General features: G+C 57.3%; 1 protein-coding gene across 5 annotated transcripts in view; it reads left to right on the top strand.

Moving 5' to 3' along the window:
• LOC112119562 (protein MTSS 2) overlaps positions 1-26,090 on the top strand; it is an 86,088-nt gene that overhangs the window by 14,501 nt on the left and 45,497 nt on the right. For 4 of the 5 annotated variants that reach the window (XM_026653832.1, XM_026653834.1, XM_026653833.1 and 1 more), the window contains exon 1: positions 13,427-13,487. In XM_026653832.1, coding sequence (XP_026509617.1) covers positions 13,469-13,487 — 19 coding nt within the window. In that variant the 5' untranslated portion in view covers positions 13,427-13,468. Of the gene's footprint in view, positions 1-9,800; positions 9,863-13,413; positions 13,488-26,090 lie in introns of those variants that run through there. The other variant, XM_026653835.1, reaches the window with a different exon arrangement.

Genomic DNA, 26,090 nt, shown 5'->3' with positions numbered 1-26,090 from the left:
TTGGTCTGGACTTTGCTCCCGATATGTCTGTCTGCACGGAAGGGCCCTGGGAGGATAATGCACTGGTGTTGTTTGTTTGTTTGGGCCCCCAGGCGAGATAAAGGATTCACTACCGCTCGGGGGGAGTTCTCCTTTAGCTCATGTGGGGAAGTGGAGGAGCTAGGAGCCGGATCCTCAGAGGTATTGCGGCGCCGAACTCCCATTGAAATCCGGGGCAGTTCAGCACCTAGCAATATGTCCACGCTGCATGCTCAGCTTGGGCCAGACTCCGGTTTGAGCCCCAGCCTCCCTTCTGTCCACGCACAAATCGATCTGACTCGGATCAGCAATCATTCAGGACTCAGGTCCTAGGAGCCTGTCCGGGGGTGGGTCCTGCTGTGAGCCGGGTCATTTGGCAGTGTGGACACAGCTCAGGCGGCAGACCCAAGTCAGCATGGCGATGAGTTCCCAGCCTAGCAGTTGTAAACCCAGTGCAGGCTGAACTGCCCTTGAGGATCAGGGCCTAAGGCTCCAGTGTGAGCTGTTACCGAGGTTGGACGCTCTTCAGGGCAAGGACGGTCTTTGTTCTGTCTGTACAGCCCCTGGCGCCGTGGGGCCCTGGGTACTTACTGCAATACTGTACTGCAAATAATAATGGTGGTTCTGTCCAGTGCTGCCAGCTCTTGCCTGATGGTTGCTGTGCTCGTAAATCCCCAGCTCCTGGGTTCATGAGAACCACAGCTTTCATTTTGTAGCCCTGCTGGCTGCCGGGGCAGGCTGGGAAATGTGCCCCAAGGGTAACCTAGGCTCAGCCCGGGAAGGCAAACACAAAGAACTGACATTTATTATTGTTTAAAATGCATTTAAAACAAACTGCCTGTGCTTTTCAGCTGATCTCATGATTTTCGGGGTGCCTGACTCATGATACTTGAACGCCTGGGGTTGGGGGTGTGTGATTCATCTAATAATTGTCTGTTGCCTGCAGCCCATGGAGTTGTTACAAAGCAGCTTTGACTGATTCTCATGTGCTCACTGTATGTGTGCAGCTAACCCGCCGTCCCAGTGCTTAGCGGTGGCTGGTCAGCGTCCCGCTGCCCCTGTGTTTGACCCGTGCTCGGGGCGCTGCTCCTTGGTACATATCAAACCAGCGTCAGCACTTTGGGGCAGGGGCAGTCTGTTCACACAATGGAACCCCACCAAGGCTTCGAGGCCCCCGCAGTGGAATTATAACAGGTAGTTGCTGGCCTGCCCCTCGTGGTGTTAGGTGAGCTGCAGGATTTCCCTTGTCAGGGACCATGGCACTCCTGGCGGAGCAGATTGCTAGTTGTGATCAGGGGAGGCGGGTTCTAGCCCTGTGCGGGGTGAACACGTCCTGGGGTCGCTTCCCCTTGTCAGCTAGTCCAGTCCATTTGAATCCTTGGCAATATAGTTAAGTGGGCGAGAGCCAGTCCAGCTGTATTAGCGATGGGCTCAAACCAACGCCCTGGGTCCAAGCTTCCCCAGTCTTTGGGGCAGTCCAGATCTGGAGCCAAACCAGTGTGATGGGCTCCAGTCACAGCCCCACGGAATGTAGTTCTTTGAGTGGGGGGGTCAGCTTTTGTGGCCTGCATCATGCGGGGGGTCAGACTAGATGACCATATTGGTCCCTTCTGACCTTAAAGTCTATGAGTCTATGAGTCTATGAGTTAATTAGGCCTAATTAATTACCTTTGTGGCTTTTTACATGAGCCATGAGTTTAGCTAAGTCACTGGCTTCTCCAGACCTGGTTTCCACTCGGTGATCATCTCGGCTGCCCTGCGATGTCTGCACAGTGGATCCCGTGCAATACGCTGCCATGTGCTATGAAACCGCTCGATCCTTCCAGATCCAAACTTTTCCAGAACAGCCGGGGGGTTGGTTGAGCCTCACCTCTGACCTCCTGTGATTATGAAGAAAATGAAATCGCTCGTCTCTGCTCAAGTGTCTTCCTTATGGTAGAGATGAGCGGTTATCGGCGAAGCCGCCACCTTCCCAGGGAGAGGCTGGAGTGCAGGTAGGGCCTTTCTGAGCTGCTCCGGGAGTTTGTCTTGCGCTGCAGCACTGCTCAAGGCCACATCTCTTTGTGTTGAAAACACACAAGTGTTAAATAAATGGAAACGGCTGCTCCGCTAGCCACAGCTCTCTTCAGGCAAATAACGGAACGTCCCTCTCTGCTGCTTGGGACGTCCGGGGCTCGTGCTTGCATGGTCTACACCGTGCGCTGTGTGTTTTCAGCGAGGTGGGCTGCCTGGACTTCCGACCAGGAAAAATCAGGGAGCTGGTGGCCACTGCTGGCCGCGACACCAGCCCCCTTCACAGTTACGCAGGCAGTGACAGATGGTTCTTGTTTTCTCTAGATGAATAATCCAGGGGGGTGGGGGGGAATTTAGAGCCAGCTCCACAGACCTGGAGCCGGAGTCCTCTATCCCCAAATCAGGTACAATGCAGAGGCTTCTGCACACTGCATTGCTGCTGGGCTTCAGTCCTGCCCCGGAGGGAGAGAATGGCCCATTCAACTCTCCAGAGAGACTGGCAACAAGGGTCCCAATTGGTGCCCGTTGTGGCAGTGCCCACGCGGATCTGAATCAAGACTCCCATGTGTGTTTCACAGAGGCCTTCCTGTGCTCACTCACTGCTAATCTAGGCTGGATTAGACCTGGGGGCGGGGGGAAGGCTCCATGGCCGATCAGCAATCCCCCATCTGAACCAGCCAGCCCCCTGTGTGAAAAGATTCTTAAAGGCTCTTTTGAAAATCCTTTCTCAGCTGCTATGTTTGGGGCCAGATCTTCAGCTGGTGTGAATGGTGGTAGCTCCCTTGAAGTCAATGACACTTACATCCACGTAGTATGGAGGGGGGAGGAAGGGCGTGGCACCATGAGCAGAGTTGTCTGAGCCAGGAGGGTCCTGAGTTCTAATCCCAGCTCTGACAGTGACCACCAGTGTTCCATGGGGCTAGTGGCTTAACACCTCTCTCTGCCTCAGTTTGCCCAGCTGTAAAATGGGGCTAATGCCTGCCCCCCAAGGGAGCCGTGGGACATAAAGTGCTTGTGAAGGTGACAAGAACCAAGGAACTTTCCCTGATGTATGTGCCATCCCTCTCACCATTGCCAAGTCATCGTGTGTCTTTGCTGCAGTTCAGTAACCTGCAGGCTTCTTCCCACGGGCTGGCCTGGTGCCCGCTGTGCCTCTTAGCTCTGCCCGCTTAACCGGGGCGTCCCTAGGGTTGCCACCTTTCTAATTCCAGAAAACCGAACACCCTTGCCCCGCCCACTGCCTGAGGCCCCGCCCCTGCTCACTCCATCCCCCCTCCCTCCGTGGCTTGCTCTCCCCCACCCTCTCTCACGTGCTTGTTTTCACTGCAAGGCCCAAACGGGCATATTTATTGTTTTGACAGATGTATTATGCTAAATTCATGTTTTATTTGTTACAGGCCGCTAGAGCTGGCAACAAAATAGTTAAAAAGGGTAATTTTTAAAAAAAATGAAACTTCACAAAGGTTTTCATGATTCTTTCCCTCCCCTCTTCCCGTCTTTCATAACCAGCTCCATGTTGTTTTTTTTAAATTAAGTTATTGTAATTTTATGTGTGGAATTAGGCCCACACGTTATCACAGCTGCCATGGGTCCATTAAAGGCCCACTCCTGAAGCCCAAATACAAATCCATAGAGCACAACCACAGACATGCACCTGGCCAGAGACTTGTATAAATAAATCTGTAGAAACTGACTCCCACCCCTACATGCAGATCCACACGTGTATTCATGGGTACACCTCTAGCATGCGCTAACACACTGTTTAATATTACAGTTGTTGTTTAGTGCCTAGGGACCCCAACTAAGATCAGGGCTGCAGGGTGGTAGGCGCTGGACATACGCAGAAAAAGAGAGAGTCTGCAACAAAGAGTTTATAATGTAGCTAGACCAGGGGTGGGCAAACTTTTTGGTCTGAGGGCCGCATTGGGTTTCATAAATTTTATGGAGGGCCGGTTAGGGGAGGGGGTCGTGGCCTGGCATCCCCCCTCCTATCTGCCCCCCCCCCCAGGACTCCTGCCCCATCCACATACCCCCGCTGCCTGTACCCTGACCGCCCCATCATTCCTGACAGCCCCCCTGGGACCCCTGACCGCCCCCAGAAGCCCTGCTCCTGACTGCCCGCCGCTGCCCCATCCAACCCCCTCTCTCCTTCCTGACTGCCCCCCCAGGACTCCCGCTCCCATTCAACCTCCTGTTCCCCCCCCGACCGCCCCGATCCCTATCCACACCCCTGACCACCACCCCAAACTCCTCCGCCCCCTATCCAACGCCCCCTGCTCCCTGCCCCCTTACTGCACTGCCTGGAGCATCGGCGCTACAGCTGTGCCACCCGGCTGGAGCTGAGCCACGCCGCCACCACCACCGCGCAGCACAGAGACCGGGTCAGGCTGGGCTCTGCAGCTGCGCTGCCCCAGGAGCTCTCAGCCCCACTGCCCAGAACATTGCGCCGGCAGCGGGGTGAGCTGAGGCTGCAGGGGAGGGGGACAGCAGGGGAGGGGCCAGGATCCAGCCAGGAGCTCGGGGGCCGGGCAGGCCGGTCCTGCAGGCCGGATGTGGCCCACAGGCCGTAGTTTGCCCACCGCTGAGCTAGACAAAGGTGGGGAGAAATGTCTGTTCCGTCGGCTCTTCTGCAATTACTAGTCAACAACATTCACTTTGTAAGAAATGATACATTTTGTTTAGAGTTCCCTTCTTTAAAAACTTGTTATGAAATTAATACTGTACACACACGTTTTATGTCATCGGTTTTTTTGAGCGCAAGCCAGCAAAAGGAATAAAAGTCAGAGTTAGGCTGCAAATTCTATTCACACAGGTATCCACACCTGCAGCAATACACGCACGTCCCTACACGCAATGCATCCATGCACACACTTGCCTACACAGAGAGACTTTTCCAGGGGCTGCCTAAATTACCCAGCTGGGAAGGGAGGAGGGTGGGCTGGAGGGGAAAAGAGGGGTGGGGATGGGTGTGGAGGAGAGAGGATGGCAGGGAAAGAGGCCAAGAACGAGAGCAGGGTGGGGGTGAGAGGGGGCAGTGAAGGAGCGAGGAGGGGACTTGGGGGGTATGTGGGGAGGATGGGGATGCAGGGGGAAGCAGAAGGCTGCAGGTGCATGAGGATGTGGGGGGCACAGGGGTGTATAGGGACATAATGGGAGTGCAGCAGTGTATGGAGGTGAATGGGGTGCAGGGGGTAAGGAACATGGGGGTGGAGAGGATGGGTGGGAGAGTGCTGTAAGGATTATAGGGCTGGGATGGGTAGGTGTGGGGAGCAGGATGGATGGGGGAGGGATGGGGAGGGATGCAGTGAGGGGGTTGGGATGGAGAGGGATGCAGTGAGGAGGATGGGGGCGGGGGGTTGGAGTGGAGAGGGATGCAGTGAGGGGGATGAGGGTGCGGGGGGAGGGGTTGGGACGGGGAGGGATGCAGGGATGGGGCATGGGGGGGTTGGGGTGGAGAGGGATGCAGTGAGGGGGATGGGGCGCAGGGGGAGGGGTTGGGACGGGGAGGGATGCAGTGAGGGGGATGGGACATGGGGGGGTTGGGGTGGAGAGGGATGCAGTGACGGGGATGGGGCATGGGGGGGGTTGGGGTGGAGAGGGATGCAGTGAGGGGGATGGGGGTGCAGCTGCTATTCCCAGCACTCGGAGGTACGTGTATCTCTGTCTCCAACTCCTGGGTGCCGGCGATGGGGTGACAGACGGTGGTTCGCAGCAGGGCGCGTGCCGCAGCTCGAGCCCAGCCACATGAGAAGAGGCCGGGCAGCAGCGGGAGACACGTGCTCCACACGACCCCTCAACAGTCGCCTGCTGAACGCGCGTGAGTGGTGCTAGTTCCTCCCCTGCCCTGACCCAGCCACTGGGAGCTGCGCCGACCCCCCCGGCAGCCCCTAAGGCTAGGAGCCAGACGTGCCAGCTGCTTCCGGACCTGGGAGCTGCACGGGCCATGGCGTGGCGCTAGAAGGCAGCTTGCCTCCCCGCTGTGGCCCCGCGATCCGGACATTCAGCAGCCCAGCCAGCGGTGCTGACCGAGCCGTCAGGATTCCTTTTCAACCGGGCCTTCCAGCCCCAAAGCGGACACCTGGTCACCCTCACGCAGAGCCAAAAGCACCTCTGTCCCATGCTGACCTGCCAGCTGTGCACGGCGTGTTGCTGTCTATGGCTCAGGCTGGAACTGCTGAGCGGCTGAGTTGAAGGCAAGGAAACGAGCCTCCCACCACCCCAGTCTTCCTTGGGTTTTTCGTTGTGTCCATCCGTGGCTGTAACCCTTACCTGGGTCATGGGCCTGGGGCCAAGGGGTAAGCACAGTCTCTCCTTGCGCCCTGGCCTGTTCCCAGGAGATGCCCCTGCCAGCCTGGTGCCAGGTCTGCTCCTTGCTTATGTTCTCGGCCACACTCTGATCCACGGCTCATGCTGAGGCATTCTGCTGCAGGAGGAGCCCCATGGGGCCCCAGGATCAGGCCTTCTGGGAACGCACCTACCCCTCGTTCCTGACTGCAGAAGCTGGAGATTGGCTGGGACTGGGCCAGCTAGAATGGTTTGCATTACCGGTCCCGAGCAGGGAATCGGTACATCCCAACAGACAGGCTCCAGGCACAGAGGTGATAGGCCAGGAGAGAGCCGGCCCATTGGAATTGACGTGGGCCAGATTGGACTCGGTGATCTAGAGACAAAAGACTCCATAGCCCATTGCAGCACCTGAGCCATTCGCTGTCCCAGCCCTGCCTCTCCCTGTGGTGTCTGGTCTGGCCTGGCTCTCAGAGGAACGGAGCCCCCACAGTGTCCGATGATTGCAATGGGAGCTGTGCGTGCTCAGCACGGGAGAGGCAGTGCGGTCCCATGGATTGTGAGCCTGGGAAAGTGTTCAACAAAAATTCCGTTTCATTGAGAGCACCCGTTTGTGAACTGTGGCGCTCTGTACCTCGGGGGAACATCCTGCACCCCCATGTTCATCCTTGTAAAATGATTGTGTGGCATCCAATGCAAAGTTTGTCATGTCGGTGTCTTCGGAAGGCTCATGATGCACTGAGCATTGTTGTTATAGTGATGTTATAGGTTGTAATTTCATGTATGTAGTTATGAGGCTGAAAATGTGTCCTCGTGGCTTAAAACAAGCCCAGGCAAAACTCTCCAGGAGCAGAGGGGCAGTTCACACCTCATCAGGGCATGTATGGGACAAACCCAGCCCAGCCTCACAGGAACAAAGGACACTGGCCTAGACAGCAACAAAGGATCTGTTGGACTCTCGAGGGAGTCACCCCCCCCTTCCCTTGGTCAGTTTGGGACTGCGATGAGGTAATGCTCACCTGACCCGGGGGGGGGGCAAAGCCAAGAGGGAGGAAAGAACATGATAAAAGGGTGAGACGTTTGCCAGGCTCTTCCTCTCTCTTCCACCTCCATCTACAGACATCACCACCAAGCGACTGAAGCGCTGATCAAAGGGGAGAGCCTGGCTGAAGGGCAACCAGCCAGCCTGTGGTGAGAAGCATCTAAGTTTGTAAGGGCTCTGAAAGTGTTAAGATCAGCTTAGAATGCATTTTGCTTTTATTTCATTTGAGCAAATCTGACTTGTTGTGCTTTGACTTATAATCACTTAAAATCTATCTTTGTAGTTAATAAGTTAGTTTGTTTATTCTACCTGAAGCAGTGTGTTTGATTTGAAGCGTGTCAGAAACTCCCCTTGGGATAACAAGCCTGGTACATATCAATTTCTCTGTTAAATTGATGAACTCATATAAGCTTGCAGCGTCCAGCGGGCATAACTGGATACTGCAAGACGGAGGTTCCTAGGACTGTGTCTGGGACCGGAGATATTGGCTAGTGGCATTCAGTTGCACAAGCCAAGCAGTGGCTGGCCAAAAGTGCTCACTCACGTAGCTGGGAGCAGCTTACATGCCAGAGGCTGTGTGTGACCAGCCCAGGAGTGGGGGTTCTCACAGCAGAGCAGGGTAAGGCTGGCTCCCAGAGTCAAGGATTGGGGTGACCTAGCAGATCACCAGTCCAGATAACACCAGGGGAACGTCACATAGACAGTGAACCGTTTTGCGGGAAAGGGTCGGTTTGGCCAAAGCTCTCAACTTGGAACCAAGTTTCCTTTGGACCCATTCAGAACTGGTTTCCAGTTCACAATGACTTTTCATGTCAAAACATAAGTGAATGGGAGTAAAAATCGCTTTTTAAAATAGTCATAACTGAAGCAAAATGTTTCAGTTGACCCGAACTAAAAAAATCTTTTGTGTGAGGTCAGGGGGAGGGGGGAGTGGTGGTGGTGGGGGGGGGATTTTCAGTTTCCAAAAATATTTGCGATTTCGCCTTTTCCTGCTGATTCATGATGGGGAAAATGTTAGTGGGCCGGGGAGATGTTTTCTCCCTGTGCTTAGTGCGCTGTAATCTGACTGCAGCGTTAATCAGCCGGTGCAGGTTTGTTCTGCGCTAATGCCTCTGCTTGTGTGAGTTGTTTTAAAACACTCAGCCCCTCTTCATAGAATATCAGGGTTGGAAGGGACCTCAGGAGGTCATCTAGTCCACCCCCCTTGCTCAAGGCAGGACCAATCCCCAGTCGGATTTTTGCCCCAGATCCCTAAATGGCCCCCTCAAGGATTGAACTCACAACCCTGGGTTTAGCAGGCCAATGCTCAAACCATTGAGCTATCCCTCCCCCCCCTTGGCTCCCTGCACTCCAAGCCCCGCCCCACACGGGCCAGCTGCAGCCAGAGGAGGGGGCTTTGCTCTTAGGAGGTCTGGGATTCCCCACTGGTAACTCACTGCTCCCGCTGTCCGCTTTCTCCCCACGCTGGCGGCTCGCTGCGGCGGGGGAGAGGCAGAGGCTGATTGAATTTCTGCTGTGGGTGTGACAAAGGGATCGACCCTTCCTGAGTGGAAATTCATGGCTCATTCCAGCCTCAGGCCCTGTCTCCTGCATCCCTGCCCTTGGCTACCATCAAGCAGCCCCTGCGCTCTCCTGTATGGTCTGTTGGGTTCTTTGGCCTCAGGGGGCTGCGCAGAAATCCTGAGCTTGTATTAGCTCTGCAGCACCCAGGAGCCGGGGCTCTTTGTGAAATCCAATTCTGGGGTAAATCTCCCCCCGGGGGTAACTCCGTGGAGTGCAGTGGGATGGTTCTGGGGTGACAGGACCACCAGTGATAGGGGGGTTCCACTGCACAGTGGAGACCCTGGGATTCTGAACGGGGGTGGGGAAGGGAAACAGCCCCAGATTCCAGTCTCCACCACAAATCTAGCTTGCTGTCCGGCTAACGAGAGGGCAGCCTGGGGGGCCCCTTGGGAACGAATCCTGTGAGCCACATACCTGAGGGGAGGTCAGCTCTCTGCCCTGACGGGGTGCTAGTGGTCAGGGCAAGAGCCTTGGCCTTGTGAGGCCTGACTTCAGTTCCTCGCACTGCCACAGATTTCCCGTGTGACCAGGGGCAAGTCACTCGGTCTCTCTGTGCCTCGGTTCCCATGGGAGAACAGCCCTGCCCTGCCCTGCTCCCAGGAGTGGGCGAGCAGCTCTCCTCCTATGGGATTGGGGGCCAGACGAGCGTCTCTCTCGTATCACTCTGCATGGCTAGGCTGGTGTGTGAGTGAGGAGCAGGCCGCGCCGGGGCCAGGCTGGCTGGGGGAGGCGCCCTCCCTTCCCAGGAGGAAGCTGTGTATTTAAAAGTGCCTGGGGTTGTATGGGACGTCCCTGAGGAACAGTGTGAGAGACGCTGGACGCATCCCGTGATCTGAGTGCTCTCTGATGGTTCATTGCTCTCTGCTTTCTCTTGTTTCAGAGCTCCTACCCCATCTGGGAAGATTTCAACTCCAAGGCAACTAAGCTGCACTCCCAGCTCAGGTGAGTTGTCCCGGGATCTGCACCAGGCTCCCAGGGAGGTTTGACTGCTGCTGGGAAGGCCCTTGCTGTCCCACAAAGCTGACGGAAGGAGGCAGTGCAGGGCAGCTCCGCTCTGCAGCCAGGCCAGTGCCAGCTGCTAGGGAATTCGGGTGACGAACGGAAGAAGAGAGCTGGCAAAGTCTCCCCGGGGCACTGCGGAGTCGAGCTCCAGCCCCAGCACAGGGGCAGGAGGAAGGTGCTTGAGGGTCCAAACAGGAGCCAGGCACTTGCCATTCCAACCCCCCATGTGCTGGGCGTGCGACTCAGAGACTAAACTAGTGACTTTCAGAAGCGAGAGCTCCAGGAGCTTCACAAGGGTGGGCCAGTCTCAATAGCCTCCCGGGACAGAGGGCGAAACAGAGGCGCAGAGAAGATAAGGGAGCTGGCCAAGGATACAGAGCAAGGCAGTGACAGCCACAGGCTTAGACGCTAGGGATTTCCCCCACTGGCGCCCCTCTAGGCCCCTGAGCTGTACTGTGGCCGTAAAGCCCCTTCGCTGACTGCCGGCCCAGCACCATGTGCTGTTCCTAGAGGCAGCCGGATGCAGGACCCGATGCAGGCCCTGGGGCAGAGAGTGGCTGGGGCGGGGCCCTGGCATACGCTGCTCCAGCCATTCTGGGCTGCTCCGGGTCGTGAAGCTGCCCACGGGCAGCCCAGGCAGGAGTAGTGGGAGTCAGAGCAGCTCCGTGCCCTGTCAGTTACATCAGCGGCCGGCTGGGCCCTCGCCCAGCCCCCCATCCAGGGCCCGAGGGTGGCTTAAAGCGTCATTTCCCTGCTGCCCCAGGCTGTGCCCTCCTGGCCAGCTCTCCCAGTGCCCGGGCCAGGCAAGTGCAACCGTTACCCAGAACTGCCCAGCCCTTTGGGTGCTCTCTGAACACCTGGTGCCTGGCTCCTCCGATCTCCCTCGAGCCCCAACCCCTCCCCTGGGCGCACTTTGTTCCATACCAAGGGCGCATTTAGCTCCTGGTCTCTAATTCCCAGTCAGGCCTCCCTCAGCGCCCCATTAATAGCCCCAGGCTATTAGCCCCATGGCCGTGGTTCCCAGCCCTCCCGTCCATGTCAAGGAGCGTTTGATATTCCTGGCTGTTTGGGCTTCGCCTGCCCCCCTCCTCTGCCCGCTTGGTGCACCTGCCTGCTCTGCTCAGGACGCTCTGACCCGTCCTCTGCGCTCTGCGGCGCCTCTCAGTACTCACGCGCCGCTCGGCCCCGGAGCTCACGTCCAGAGCGTGGCTCACTCCCACGGGTTTTCGAGTGGCTGAGGGTGGGGGGCCACTACCCCCGGGGCTGGCCGATCCCCACCCCGGCATGCTGAGGTGAGGCTCTCAGGCACTGGTGAGGGGGAAGCAGCGCGGGTAGACAGGGGCCCTTTCCTCTGTGCGTTCTGCTCCTCTCGGGCCATGGCGCTAGCTGCGAGGGTGCTGTGATGCCCGCGTGTGGGGCAGGGTGTGTGTTGTGTTTCACGCTGAGGTGGGAGGTTTCCTGTTAGCCCTTGGATCTGCCAGTCTTGCTGCTCCAGGACACACCTCTGCAGCGCCTCCAGCCTGGGGCCAGGCCTGGTTGGCTCCTGCGGGTCCTGCCAGAGTCACGCAGCGCACCCCAGTTTGCAGACATGGGCGGCAGCACGGCTTGCTGGACTGGGCCTCAGGAGCCCTTGGGCAAATCCCTAAGACCAGCTCCTCCAAGGGTTCCTTGAATCCCCGGGGAATTGTGTGCTAAATACCTTTGAGGCTCTGGGCCGTAGGGACTGACTTTCAGATGTGCTGATCTCCCCAATGTCAGCTGAAGTCAATAGTAGCTGTGGGTGCTCAGCCCATCTGAAACCGAGGCCACAGGCCACTCAGTGCCTCAGTTTCCCCATCTGTGACTTGGGGGTAGTAATGCTGCTTACCCAACTTTGTGACACGCTTTGAGATCTGCCAATGGACAGGGCCATGGAAGGCCTTATTTATTACCTTCGGGCTCTGTCACCTTGTCTTCCACTCGGCTTCCGACGTCTGATAGAAAAATCCCCTCCCCTGTCCGCCCTCAGGAAGCACTACTCTTCGAAATGGAGTTAAAGGAGCAGTCACAGTCTGGACAGGTTTGTTACAAACGCAGGAAATTCTGTCCTCAGGCAATGTAAGAGCCAGACCATCTTCAGGTGTCTGCCCTCCTCTCTAGCAGAGAAGATCTCCCCCCCCCCCCACCTCTCCAGGCCCATGGAGCCCTTTTTTCCTGATCACTTATTGGCCTGAAAGTTGATTCCTTTGGAGATCTACCCTGAAATCCTGTATCAGCGACACCAACCTCAGGCCTGGCCAGTGTCGGTGCCAACTCCCTCCCTCACAGCAAGTTGCCTGTTTCTCTGATCAACTGTAACCCGGCTGGGTGTTGCCTGTGAGGTAGCATCTAGCCCCCCGTCCTGTCAGCTTGAGACCTGGGTGCGAGGCCGGGAGGGGCTTTGCCATGGGGCCGGCTGTGTGGGGGCTGGAGACCGGGATTGGAGCAGGCTGTTGCCATTGTAGGGTTCCAGCCTCGCTGGGGGGTCGGTGATGAGGCGGCAGAGGGCTCCAACCAGCGGCGATCTGTGAGGCTGTAGCATCAGCAGGGGAGTCAGACGTCGCTGGCATGCTATGGGCACCACCAGTGCAGACGCCGGCAGCGGTCGGGAGCTCCCCCTTTTCTGGTTAGCTGCACCGATGTAGCAACTGTAGTGTAGACTAGCCCTTTGTCTTACAAATCAGGAAGTCCTGCTGGGGATTCAGCCTCCTGGGTCTCTCTGGAGCCATTAATTCCCTGTCGCTGAAGTTCAGGAGCAGGACAACCCGCGCTGGTTTAGCTTGAGGGCTCTGTTTACTGCTAATAGGTAAACTGAGGTAAACCCCCATTCCTGTGTCTAGGACTGACCCGTTTATCACCTTTACCGAGGCTAGGCTGGCTGATCTTAAACATGTTCTAATCATATCATACAGAGGGAATCCATAACTTCACATATAACCTTAACACATGCATTTTACAGTTATATTAATAACCACTATGTTGTTAGCTTTCATATGATCTCTCACAAGGCGTATTTTGTTCAGATATTACTGCAGTTGTGGGTAGGATGTGAATACAGGGGTGCCTAGGGTCACACCCATTCTCTTGACAAGCAACCTGTGGAACTCACTGATGCATCGGAACATTGAGCCAAAGATTGGGGCTGCATAATGGCATGGCTGTTAGTAAAGGTAGCTACTGTGCTGGCTAGGGTAGGGATGAGCTAATCTCATGCTTCAGAGCAAAGGACAATCACAGCAGGGGTCAGGAAGGCATTTCCTCTATGTACAATACTGGACAACTTGTTAAGGGATGTCATTTATGCTTCTTTTGAAGCGTCAGATAATAGCCACTGCTGGAGACAGGATACGGTGGGGTGGCCCGTTGTGATTTGAGTGTGTGGGCATTCCTGTGTGTAGGGATCAGCAGAAGGTGCACTGCATTAGTCCTTCGGACTCCCAGCTGACTTACGTATCCATCTCTTTCTGCCTCAGGACTACGGTGCTGGCAGCAGTCGCCTTCCTGGATGCCTTCCAGAAAGTGGCAGACATGGCCACCAACACACGAGGTAGGACTACGTCTCAGAACCCCCTGCAGACAGCACACTCAAAGCCAACAGGACTGACACGCCCATGCCCAGAGATTTGCTTTCACAGGGTTTTTCGTGGTGTGTGTGGGGTGGTGAGGAGGAATATTGTCCATGGTCCGTCACCCAGTGTGAAGCGTGGATCTCAGGGGACAGAGCTGTGAGGCTACTGGGGAAGTGAAAGGGAGCCCAGACAGAGCGACTTTGTCCCTCAGTCGGGAGGGAAGAAGAGAGAGGCGATCAGATGGGAAGGATGGGCGAAGTGAAGAGAGGCAGTGGATGGACAGATGAGGGGAGAGTGGGGACATGGGGTTGGGAGGATGGGAGAGGAAGGAGAAAGACCAAGGCAGTCAGAGGTAGGTCTTGTGTCTGAGGTTCCGCGGGGCTCCTCCTCCCAAGGCACTGAACCTCGTCCGTGCGGCACCTAACCATTGTGAGCTCGTCGATGCTGGCTGCACTGCATGGGCATGCACACAGCACTGCCTGTGCTCCCAAAGTTTGACATGCCTGGGGCTTCCTGTGAACCCAGCCTGCATTCTCTCTGGTAGCACCTCGTGCTCAGGAAGCTGACGGGGCTGTCCCTGGACGTTCCTGTGGGATGCTACGGACCCCGCAGGCTCTATGCAGCGGCGTTCCTTTCAGAGAGCTGGAGAGAGAACTTAGGACATTTTCCCCACAGGAATGTGGGGCCTGATTTTCAGATATGCCGAACACCCACATCTACAGCTGAAGCCCACGGGAGCAGCGGATGCTCAGCGCCTCTGAAGCTCAGGCCCTTGGCTGCATAGACCAAGTCTCAGTCACACGTTCTGGGATGGTGCTGCGAGGGTTTTGTTCCGTCCAAATGACCAATTTCAGTGTTTCCAGCACTGGTTAGGGGGACCTGTTGCTGACATCTGCCTTCAGCAGTGAGTCAATTTCCTAGTGTGGACAGGGCTTGAATTCCTCAGTTTGGGTAAAGCCCAGCTATTGGGCAATGGGTTTTTGTCGGTCGCTTGAATGACCACTTAGAACTAATGTCACAGAACAAATATCATGCAGTGAACAGGGTGGGTGAACAAACTATGCCTGGCGTGTGTTGTATCGCGCCGGGCTTTACGTGAGTTTCTTTCTCTGTGTGGCTCTAGTCGCACATCCTAGAGCGCATCACCGAGGACGAGTGTGAACTTCAAACACCTGCTCCATCATTTCATGCCTACTGGCTTTTGAAGGGAGAGGTGGGAGGAGCAACTGCATTATCATAGATCATAAGGGTTGAAAGGGACCTCAGCAGATCATCTAGTCCAACCGCCTGCTCTGAGCAGGATCAATCCCCAACTAAATCCCCAAATGGCCCCCTCAAGGATTGAACTCACAACCCTGGGTTTAGCAGGCCAACGCTCAAACCACTGAGCTATCCCCGCCTGTGTTTGAGAGAGCCAGCGCTGTATGCTTAGAGCAGGAGAGCCAGGACTCCTGTGTTCTCTTCCTGACTGATGTGCTGCATGGCTTCAGGACCGAGCGTCTCTGCGCTTCAGTTTCCCCAGCTGTAAAACGGGGACAATGGTGCCCGCCTGCAACGTGAATTTGTTCATGTTTGCAAGGTGCTTTGGGATCCTCAGCCAGAGAGGCTGGGGCGGGGCAGAGCGATGGCAGTGGTATTGTCTGATGCTAAGGGCAGCGGGGGCTGGAAGGGCAGTGCCCTTCTGCTGATCAGATGTTTGCAGCATCCCCATTCTCCTGTCTCTCTCACCGGAGCACCCGAGTGGAAGCCAGTGACAGGATCTCACTGGGCAGGGGGTTAGCCAGCCCCCTGGGAGTTACTGACCCGCTCCCAGGAGCCCGGCTGCTGGCCCCACTCTTGAATGCTCCTTCACCTTTAGAGGCCCTGTACAGGCCTGGCCTCTCTGCAGTGCTAACGAGAGTTGGGCTGCACTACGCTGCAGATGGCCAGTGCAGATGTGTTTGTGTGTCTTGTCCCCCCGGGCCTCGCCTCAGCGCCTTCTTCCCCCTCCCTGACTGTAGCCAAGGTGCCGGCTCCCCGGCGACGGGGCATGAAGGGAAGCCGTGGACAGATGTCCGTGTGATTACTGGAGACTGGGGCACAGGAAATAGAAAAGCCAGCAAAGCAAGGCTGGGATTTAGAAAGGAGGTCAGATGCCACTGAGGATTGGGGGGAGGGCTCAGCCAAGGCTGCTGGCTCCAGCAGCTCCGAGCTGGACCCTGAGGTTTGGGTGGGGTCACAGAGATGGGGACAACCCAAAACACAGAGACTGTTGTTTTCTTCACGGAGCGCGTGTTCTGAGTTATCCCAGGGTTTCTGTCCCGGATAGCCTGGGTGCATGACTGATTTTGGCCAAGGAGGGGAGAGGCCAGTGGCACGAGGACATCACTAATCTCCTGTGACATCCCTGTGTGTTCACCTCTTACGCATCCTCACACCCCACTGGCCTCCTGCTCACTGTGCCTCTGCCCGCTGATACCATTGAGGGGTAGTCAATGGAAACCCCAAGGGAGCAGCTGTGGGGAGGGGACCCTTAGGAGTGACATGCACTTCCTGACACACCTATCTGTGTGTGCCGGAGGTGGCCCTGGCAGAATGCATTATGGGTGGTCATTTGCATATGCAAATGAGATCTATACTTTCCCCCCCACAGTGGGGAAACTAGGTGACTACAGATCTGATTGGATTTGGCAATCCATCTGATGGTGCCTGGCCCCGTGACAGCGGCTACCCTCAGTGTAGCCAGCAAACCCAGATTGAAGAGAGATAATACAATTGGGACTTAACCTACAATGGCCCAGCACTCTGACCAGCTCAGACGCTGCGGGTTGGGGTGAGCTGAGGAGAACCGGACAGGGCTAAGACCCAGGACACGGTGTGCCGAGGACTGGGATTGTCAGACCAGTTAAAAACCCTCGTTGGTAACCAGTCTGCGAACCCAAGCTGTCTCGCCTCCTTGGGGCCAGGGCCTGGTCTCTCAAGCATGATGGGGGAGCAGGGCGGGGGCCCGTGGCTGGACTGGGTCACCAGGGCTACAGTGCAGTTCATGCGGTGGGGCTGTCTCCCTGGCCCAGCCGAAGGGAAGCAGGGTGGACCGTGACTGCGTGGGGCAGCTTCTCCTTCCAGAGCGCTAGACTCAGTCGGGCAGGGCTGTCAGGCGGCATGGCCAGGCTGTGCTGGCAGCTGGGGCCAATAGTGAGTTTTTCCCCATAGTTTGTTAGCTTTGCTCCCGAACACGGCGGGACCCTTGTGCAGGCTCTCGGAGCACAGACGCTTCTCTGTGGGGCATGGAAGAGCTGCAATGGCAGAGGGGGCCGTGGGGGACAGGGCAGATTGCTTTCTGGGGACAGCGTGGTTCTGACACATTCAGACCGCACAAGACACTGCTAATGCCAGCTGTGGGGCGCTGCGCCTTGGTTGGATTCAGGCTATGGGCCCAAGGCTGCCCTACACCAGGGCTGAATCTGACCCCTGTCTGTCAACTAAGGCACAAAGGTGGCACTTGGAGCTCGGGTTTGGTCTGCCGTGGAGCTCCGCAGTTGCTGCAGGGCTGGGTTTGGCCCATTGTGTTGTCTGGCTGTCACTGATCAGTATGACATCTGGCTCCCTGTAGTCTCTTCTTATGAGGACAAGAAAATCCAGGCCAGGTTCACTTGTGAGAATCAGCCGTGAAAGCAGTTCACTAGTCAGTTAATGCGTGTGTCACTGTGTCATTCCCACACAATTGGAAAAAGAGCCGGAAACGGGTTTGGACCTCCACCTGGAATGAAGTCTGGGTATTGCCACGAAGAGCAGAACCTGAATGTTGCTGCTCGGCTGACATGGGTTGTGGGGCAACCTTTGAGAGGAGAAGACCATGAACTGGATCACTGGGCCAACATGTAATGGACTCTGCCTTTGCCCGATCCTCTGCAGCGACAGAGGGCTTGAGCAGAAAAGCAGAAGTCTCTCTGAGGCCAGAAGCTGGTGTTAGGTGGAAGATGGAGTCACCAGCCCGGGGAGCAAAGTCTCTCTCCACACCAGTTGTGAGTTAGGGATGAAGAAGACCCGTTCCCCTGCACTATATAACCAGTTATCACACACTCCACACGCCAGGGCTGCCCACCAAAGAGAGCAGCGTACATTGCTTCTGTTGAGCCCCCTGCTCCTCTCAGTGCAGAGCTAGTGAAACGTGCCAGCGTGGGAACCTGCACTAGCCTGTGGCAGGGTGAGCTCCCCACGCTGGCCCTGCAAGAGCTGGATTGGGCCAGTTGTCTGCAATCTGGGCAAATCAGGCCTGGAGGAAAGCCCTGATTGGGGAGCTCACCTGTGGGGAGCAGGCAGGGCTTGTATAAAGACAGGGTCGGGGGCTGGGGCACATGACTTATGAGGAGAGGCTGAGGGAACTGGGATTGTTTAGTCTGCAGAAGAGCAGAATGAGGGGGGATTTGATAGCTGCTTTCAACTATCTGAGGGGGGGTTCCAAAGAGGATGGAGCTCGGCTGCTCTCAGAGGTAGCAGATGACAGAACAAGGAGCAATGGTCTCCAGTTGCAGTGGGGGAGATCTAGGCTGGATATTAGGAAACACTATTTCACGGGGGGGCGAGGGTGGTGAAGCACTGGAATGGGTTACCTAGGGAGGTGGTGGAATCTCCATCCTTTTTTAAGGTCAGGCTTGACAAAGCCCTGGCTGGGATGATTTAGTTGGTGTTGGTCCTGCTTTGAGCAGGGGGTGGGACTAGATGACCTCCTGAGATCTCTTCCAACCCTAATCTATCTTCTTCTAGGAGAGTGGAAGCAGAGGGGGCTGCAGTCACTCCTGGGGGAAGGGAAGTGAGTCAGGAGCTATAGAAACACGGAGCCCACGGTTACTCTGGGGAGAAGGGAGGTGAGGGCCAGAAGGTGAGGAAACGGCTCATGGAAAGGCGGCAGGGTTAAGGCACCCTGACAGCTCCGGTCAGGCCGTTAAAAGTCCGGTTGGCAGCCGCGTGGCTCCCAGGAAGCTGCCTGCATCTCCCTCTGGCTTCTAGGTAGAGGGACAGCCACCGGGGCTGTGTGCGCTGCCCCTGCCCCCAGCGCCAGCTCAGCTGCTCTCATTGGCCGGGAACCGTGGCCAATGGGAGCTGAGGGGGCGGTGCCTGCAGGCATGGGCAGTACGGAGAGCCACGTGGTCACGCCTCCGCTTAGGAGCTGGAGGAAGATATCGGCAGCTTCCCGGGAGCTGCCTGTGGTAAGCACCACCTGGAGCCCGTACCCCGCACCCTGTCCTGCACCCCAAACACTGGCCCCACTCCAGAACCTATGCCCCCAGCTGGAGTCCTCACTTCCCAACCCCCTGCCCCAGCCTGGAGCCCCCTCCTGAACCCCAAACTCTGGCCGCACCCCGAGCCGGAGCCCTCACCCCAACCCCCTGCCCCAGCCTGGATCCCTCTCCTGCACCCTGAACCCCTCATTTCTGGCCCCACCCCGAAGCCTGCACCCCCCCAGCCCAGAGCCTGTAGCCCTTCCCAACCCCCTGCCTCAGCTCGGAGCCCCCTCCTGCAGCCCAAGCCCCTCATCTCCGGCCCCATCCCAGAGCCCGTACCCACAGCCGGAGCCCTCACCTCCCCCTGCACCCCAAGCCCCTGCTCCATCCCAGAGCCCCCTCCTGCACCCTGAACCCCTCATTTGTTGCCCCACCCCAGAGCCTGCACACCCAGCTGGAGCCCTCATCCTCCTCCCACACCCCAACCCCCTGCCCCAGTGGTGAAAGTGAGTGAGGGTGGGAGAGAGCGGGGATGGAGCGAGCAGGGACGGGGCCTTGGAGAAGGGGTGGTGCGGGGTGTCGGGGAAGGGATGGGAGGAGGCATCGAGGAAGGGGCAGGGCGTGGGGCAGGGATATTCGGTTTTGTGCCATTAGAAAGTTGACAACCCTAGGCAGGTGCAGACCCGTACCTTGGCTGCTGTTTGGAGGGTGCCTGAGCTGGAACCCGGAGTAGAGGACGGGCCCAGCCAGCTGCTGAGAGAGCGGCACCTGGGGTAGTGCATGGGATGGGAGGACTGCCGGCCTTTGATCCACAGTGACCCGGCCGGAGGGCCGAGTCATGCAGAGATGCTGCGGTTCCTGGAGCGAGAGAGGGGCCACAGAGGGAGGAAGAGACGGCGCACAACCGCTGGAAGGGGCGTCGGCTGTGCACAGCTAATCCCCAGAACGGCCAGGAGGAGGCGCTGTCCTGCAGCGAGTAGCACACCCGGTCACAGAGCCACACGACAGGCGCAGCATGCGCTGTCGCGGAAAGACGCCCCCGTCGCCCTGCCAAAGCCCTGCCCTGGAGGACGCAGGCTGCGTGGCCCATTCAGGCCTCTCTGCTGAGGCTGCTGCTTGGCGTGGGACAGGATCCCCGCTTGTTTCACGCCGGCCACCAACCATCAAGATGGTGACAATGGGTGGCCAGGCCTGGCCTGGATCTGAGCCAGCACTCAGAGGGGGAAGGTCGCACAGCCCCGTTTCTGGCTCCCTAGCCACCCAGAAAGCGCCATCTGAAGTGTGACCCTCCGTAGAGACCAGGGCCGGCTTTAGGCCAATTCCACCGATTTCCCCGGAATCGCGCCTTAGGCGCCTTTTAACATTTTTAATTTTTTTTACTCACCCGGCGGCGGGGGGTCCATTCCAGGTCTTCGGCGGCACTTCGGCGGCGGGGGGTCCTTCAGTGCTGCGGAAGACGCGGAGCGGACCCCCCGCTGCCGAAGTGCCGCCGAAGACCTGGACCACCGCCGGGTATTCGAATTGGGCCCCGCAGGTCCTAAAGCCGGCCCTGATAGAGACCCGTGACAAGGTGAGCCAGACCCTGGTCTGTGGCCCCTCGCAGGGCTCCCGCCTCCGACCGCAGAGGGTTGGTGTAACAGAGTCGCCGTTCCTCCCGTCTGGCCCCAGCCACGTGGAGCCGTAGGGCTCTGCCTCCCTCCTACCCCGTGGGCGCGCAGTGGGCAGCACAGCGCCTCAGGAGCCGGGTTAGTGCCATGTGGCACAGTCCAGGAGATGCTGCTGAAAGGCCCCACGTTGCCAAACAGCTGGGCCTTGCTTCTCTCTACGCCCTGCGTCTCCTTGCATGGCTTCCCGTCACCTCAAGTGATCTGCCCACAAGAGGCAGCAGCCGCTTCCCTGACTCTCTTATTTCCCAGCCCTGCTGGAGCTACTGTCTTTCTCTCTCTTCCTCCCTCTCTCGTGCGGCTGTTCAGACCCAGGGATGGCAGCGAGGCTCTGGGCTTCCCAGGCTTCAGCCTGCTGGAGGCCTGATGCTTAGGGTTACCATATTTAAGGTTTTAAAAAAGAGGACACTCCACAGGGCCCTGGCCCTGCCCCTTCCCCAAAGTCCTCGCCCCTGCCCCGCCCCAACTCCGCCCCTTCCCCAAAGTCTCCGCCCCCTCCCCTGAGCGCCCCGCATTCCCCCTCCTGCCTCCCAGCTGCCCGAGCGCTACCACCTTCACGGTTTGCTGGGCAGACCTCCAGACCCTGCGCCCCCAGCCGGGCGCTTCCCCTCCCGGGCTCCGGCTGCGCTGGAGAAGCGCCCGGCCAGGGGCGCAGGGTCTGGAGCTCTGGGGGCTGCCCGGCAAACCGTGAAGCCGGTAGCGCTCGGGCAGCTCGGCTCTTCAGCTACACAGAGCTGAGGTGTCGGGGGGGAGCAGCAGCCGCCGCCGCAGCGGGGAATCCGCCTGCAGCTCGCAGCCTGCCGGAGCCGCTCAGGTAAGCAGGGGACTGGGGCAGGGATGCCGGCATTTTCCCGGACATGTTCGGCTTTTTGGCAATTCCCCCCGGACGGGGATTTGAGGACCAAAAAGCCGGACATGTCGGGGAAAATCCGGACGTATGGTAACCCTACTGATGCTGTGAGTACAGGCGTGGCCCACTTCGCTGGCACTGCGGACGCTCTGCACCAGGCAGGATTAGGCCCTGGATCAGTACCATAGGATAGGCTGATGGTTCTCCACCTCTGGCAACCTAGAACCCAAACCATCTGTGCTGGCTTGCCGAGGCCCAGCCGAATCCAGCAGTGCTTTGGGGACGCAAAGGATCGTGGGATTGGGGGTGTGGGAGAGCTGATGTTTGCCTTTGGAGGGCTGAGTGCTGGCTTGGGGCTGCTGTGTGGGTGCCAGACAGGAGGTGCTGGGCACATGGACTAGGTGCTGCTACTACTGAATGAACACGCTCTCCTGCCTTTGGCGTGGGCAGGGCGTGCCCCTTTTCTCCAGCAGGGCTGGGTGTGGAGATCCTGGTGAGGGGATAGAGGCTTGTAGTTTGGAGCAGAAGAACCAAGGTTCTAGGTTTGGCTTCCTAGGTGTGTCGTCTGTGTTGTGCAGCAGCTCAGACTGGATGATCATCATGGTCCCATAATACTCTGTGACTGGTCTCTGTAGGTCAGTAGCTGATTGTCCTTATGAGCTTTGTGCCTCCTGGGGGCTACCTGTGGGATCCAGCCTCCTTATGGGACCTCCTCCGCCCAGGCACTGAAATGCTGCGAGACCAGCTTTCACCTCAGTCCACCCCAGAAATGTCTCCCTAAGACAGCAAAACCCCAGTGAAAAGCATAAACCCCAGTGCTCCAAACTGCCCACTCCTCTGCTGTCAGCTACCCAGCTGGCAATGTGGGGGATGGGCATTTCTGGGGCGCCCGGCTCCCGCTTTTGGCAGCTCAGAGCCCCGCTTTCCTCTGCTCGGCTTGTTCACAGCAGATGGTCCCAGCCTGTTTTCCAGACTCTCGGTATCCAGGCCATCTGGAGCTGTGCAGGCAGGAGGCAGCTTTAGCTGGAATCAGATTTGTCTACAGACACACTAGCCTACTGCACTGCTCTGGATTAGATCGGTTAAACACTTAACTCCTCTCGGCGGCATGCGCCTGGCCCTCTCTGAGCCTGCCATATCTCGGGATGCCCTGCAGGATGCCCGCTGCTCCCCACAGCCTGGCTGCCAGGGTGCAGGCGGAAACCCAGGGCATGCACCATGGGAACACAGGCAGAGTCTAGGCATGGAACCCAGCACCAGGTCTGAGCGAGGGACCCGCGTGGCAGTGTGGGAGCGGAGAGACGGAAAGAGGAGTGTCGGGACGAGGGCGAGAAGAGTGAGGAGCAAGTGACCAAGGGTGGGGGGCCAAGGGATGGAGAAGAGACACCAGATGGACATAAGAATCAATGGGGCAGAGTCAGGGAGCAGGGGGAAAGGCCGGCCCCAGCTCAGACCTGTCACTCAGCGGGATTGGGGGAGTGGGGAGCGCAGCCCGACAGCCCATCAATCATTTCCCCCCACCGCCTCTCAGCCAGGCAGTGGGCTGCCCTTAACCAGCACCTGCCCTGGAGCCCCAGGGAGAGGGAAGGGGGCGGGGGCCGAACTGCTCTGCAGAGGGAGCAGAGGTGGAGAGTGCAGTCAGGGAACGGGGGAGGTCCCAGCCACAGGGGTGAAGGGCACAGAAGGGGGAGGGGGGCCTATGCCCAGCTAGAAGGCAGGTGGGAAGGGCAGTCGCTGCACGTCAGCAGCCCCAACAGAAACCAGGCTTTGTTCCTTGCCTCAGTTTGTCCTGCGGCTCCTCCGTGTCCAGCCGTCCCTGCCCACCACTGCGCCAGCTGCAGCTCAGCTACAGGCCAGGCCGGCAGAAGGCCCGGGCTGGGGGAGAGACGTGGCTGTAGTCACCGTTTAGAGCAGAGGCTGAGCACCTACATCTCCCATCGGTCAATGTGGCGTCTACCGGGCAGCTCCGAAGCTCAAACGGATCCTGTACAAACAGGCCCATTCCTCCCCAGGCTGCTGAACGCTGGGTCACCGTGCAAAGCATCTGCTGGCTGGCTGGTACCCAGAGGGCACAGACCCACCTTATGCAGCTGCGTTCAGGTGCTCTCTAGAGGCTTTGCACACATGCAGAGATCTCCCCACCCCCACCAAATGACTTGCACATGGAGCTCCACCAAAGTTTGGGACATTTACCCCAGTGCCGTTATTGGACCATGGAGTCTGAACATTGAGTCTGTAATTCCCAGTGCCCATCACCCTGTTGTCGCGCCACAAACTGCAGGTCAGAGCACCCCGTGCTTTCAGCAGGGTGCTTGAAGGCCAGTGTCCCTTCCGTCCCTTTCCATTAACACATTGGCGCAGCCCTGATCCTGCCCAGTAGTGGGCAGCGGTCCAAATACTTGCTGCCTTGTTACCCTGTACACATGGGATTAGGAGGTTTCTCACTGTCAGAGGAGTGAGGTGCTGGAGCAGCGTCCCAAACAGAGGAGTGGTAGTATGAAGATGGAGCTTGATAAACGTATGAAGGGGATGAACTGATGGGTTGCCTGTGATAGCAGGGGTCTGGACTTCATGACCCAGGAGCTCCCTGCCAGAAAGCACCTCTCACTCTTGGGCTATGCTAAATGCACCTGCTGTATCTACACTTGTTACTCATGTTTTGCTGGAATGGGTTAAATAACACTGGACCCTGAAACCATGTGTGGGAAACCTAACTGGGGCTGGAAGAATGGGAGGCTCTTGTGTTCCAAAGGAAAACATACCAAGAAATAATCATCATGCAAAATAATTGTACCATGTTCATTCTTGATTTGTGCTCTGCATTGGACTCCAACAAAACGGAAACCGAAATACGTACCAGAGATGAACAAATGTTGGGTTAGCCCAGTGCTGGCAAGGTAGGAGCGGGGCCTGTGCTTGGAAAAGTGAGGTCCAGCTCACTGGAGCAGGAATCTCCGATATGCCTTGGATGCCCATTTCAGTAAATAAATATATTTAAAAAGTCTGAGGGCGGGCATGTCTCCCCAGCCCCGCAGTGCCTGTGCCTAGATGTCTGGGGGTTGGAACAGTGTTTGCATTTTTCACTGGCTGTTTTTAATGCCAAATGGATGTAGCTGGATTAATGTGAGATCTGGTCTCCTCGGGGTATTTCGGTTCCTGGGGGGTGGAAAATATGATAAGCCCCTTTCCCCCCTTCCCTGGTTCATGTTCTTCTCCTCCCCCCTGCAGTCCATGTGCTCCTTCCTGCACCCCGGTCTGCCTGCGACCCCCACCCCTCAATCCTCCGGCCGTTCCAGCCAACAGAAAGCCAGCCAGGGAGCTAGGCTGTGCTGTTGTGGAAACCATCCCCTATGCAGTCCTGCCGCTGCGTGGCCCAATGGATCCCAGTGCCCCATTCTAGGGCTCTACCGATGGCATCTGCAGAGTCTGGGCTGGCGCAGAGATAAGGAGCAGAAGCGAAAAGATTCGCGGAGGGGGAGGGGAGACGCAGAAACAGCGCTGTCTCCGTACGTGGGTTTATTTCTTGGCTTTGCATGTGTCTGAAATAAGTAACCGTGTGTAAAAGGTACTTAAAACAGTGCAGATCCGGCCAGTGTGCTTGATATTTGTAACACCTGCTCTGAGGCTTTGCAGGGCATTTTATATGTGCTTTATCACACCATACGTGGGGGCTTAAAAACTGACTTCATGTATGCATGATGTGCATATCAGAGAGCCTGGAGCACTGTCTGTAAAGGAGGGACTTGCCCAAGCATGCTTGACCAATACCCTTATTCCCCCACAGCTGTGCATTGTTCTGCGTGGGTGGCTGCTGTCCTCCTCCCCAGAGGTGACTGCATTTCAGTGGTGCTGTATGTACATTAAAAAGCACTTTGCGCTGAAAGATTCTATGCAAATTAAGGGCCTGATCTAATTTCCATGGAAGTCAAGGGGGGATGCCTCAGCCCCTACGATTGATGCAGGAGTTTTACTGTCGTGCTTACGAGGCTCAGGTGTGCTCGTGTTTGCTGTGTCCGCCCGGGGCCGTCTGCACTCTGCACAACCAGACCTCAGCTCTGTGCCACGAGCGCCCTGCACTTAGCAGCATACCGGAACCCCCGCAGCAGCTGGGACTGCATTCCAAATCGCAGGCTTTTATCATCCGCTGGGGGGAAATCGAGCCATGCAATCCTCACCATCCTGCCCTTGTGGTGGCCCCATGACGACTAGATTCAGTGCAAGTTGCTGGTGTGCTGCAGGGTATTGGATTGACAGCACACAGCTGTGCTGGGGAAGTTGTTGGGAAAGCTGGACTTGGTAGCTGGAGCATTTGGTATCCGGAAGGGGTCAGCAGTCAGTTTGAGGTTTTGGTACCAAGAAGATGCTGGAAGCTTTTGGTCCCTGGGGGGGGGGATGTGGTGGATCTCTGTCCTTCCCAAGAAGGCTCAGAGCCTGAAATTCTAGCTCACTGCCTCTGCAATCCCGGACAACAACCAGCCCCCCACTCCGTGCACTAGCTGGATATGTTTGCTAACTGATCGGAGGTGAAAGAATGAACTATATTGACATGCTGTGATCATCATTAGGTTTCAGGGACAACGACCATTAAGCTAATGGGAGCAGTTCATCTCTCTCTCTCTCGATGAGCTCTTGTTTCAGGCTGTATGTAGACTCAGGAAGACAACTCTGCATTGGTTACATTTGATTCAGGCTGTCGGGGTTTGCTCAGCAACCGTTAGGGCTGCAACCTCTTTTTAGACAGCGCGGTGATTCTGGGTGTGAGTTCAGTGGCAGCAGGTGGATGTGTGCAGCACAGCTTCCGTAGCACTTAGCACTAGCTGTGCGTGGGGCTGGGTCTGAGGGACTGATACGGTGCTGTGCGTG

This window comes from Terrapene carolina, unplaced genomic scaffold (assembly GCF_002925995.2).
Source record: "Terrapene carolina triunguis isolate 2854851 unplaced genomic scaffold, T_m_triunguis-2.0 Scaffold165, whole genome shotgun sequence".
Lineage (NCBI taxonomy): Eukaryota > Metazoa > Chordata > Testudines > Emydidae > Terrapene > Terrapene triunguis.
Note: the sequence above shows the minus strand (reverse complement) of the source record. Positions and strands in the feature narration are given on the sequence as shown.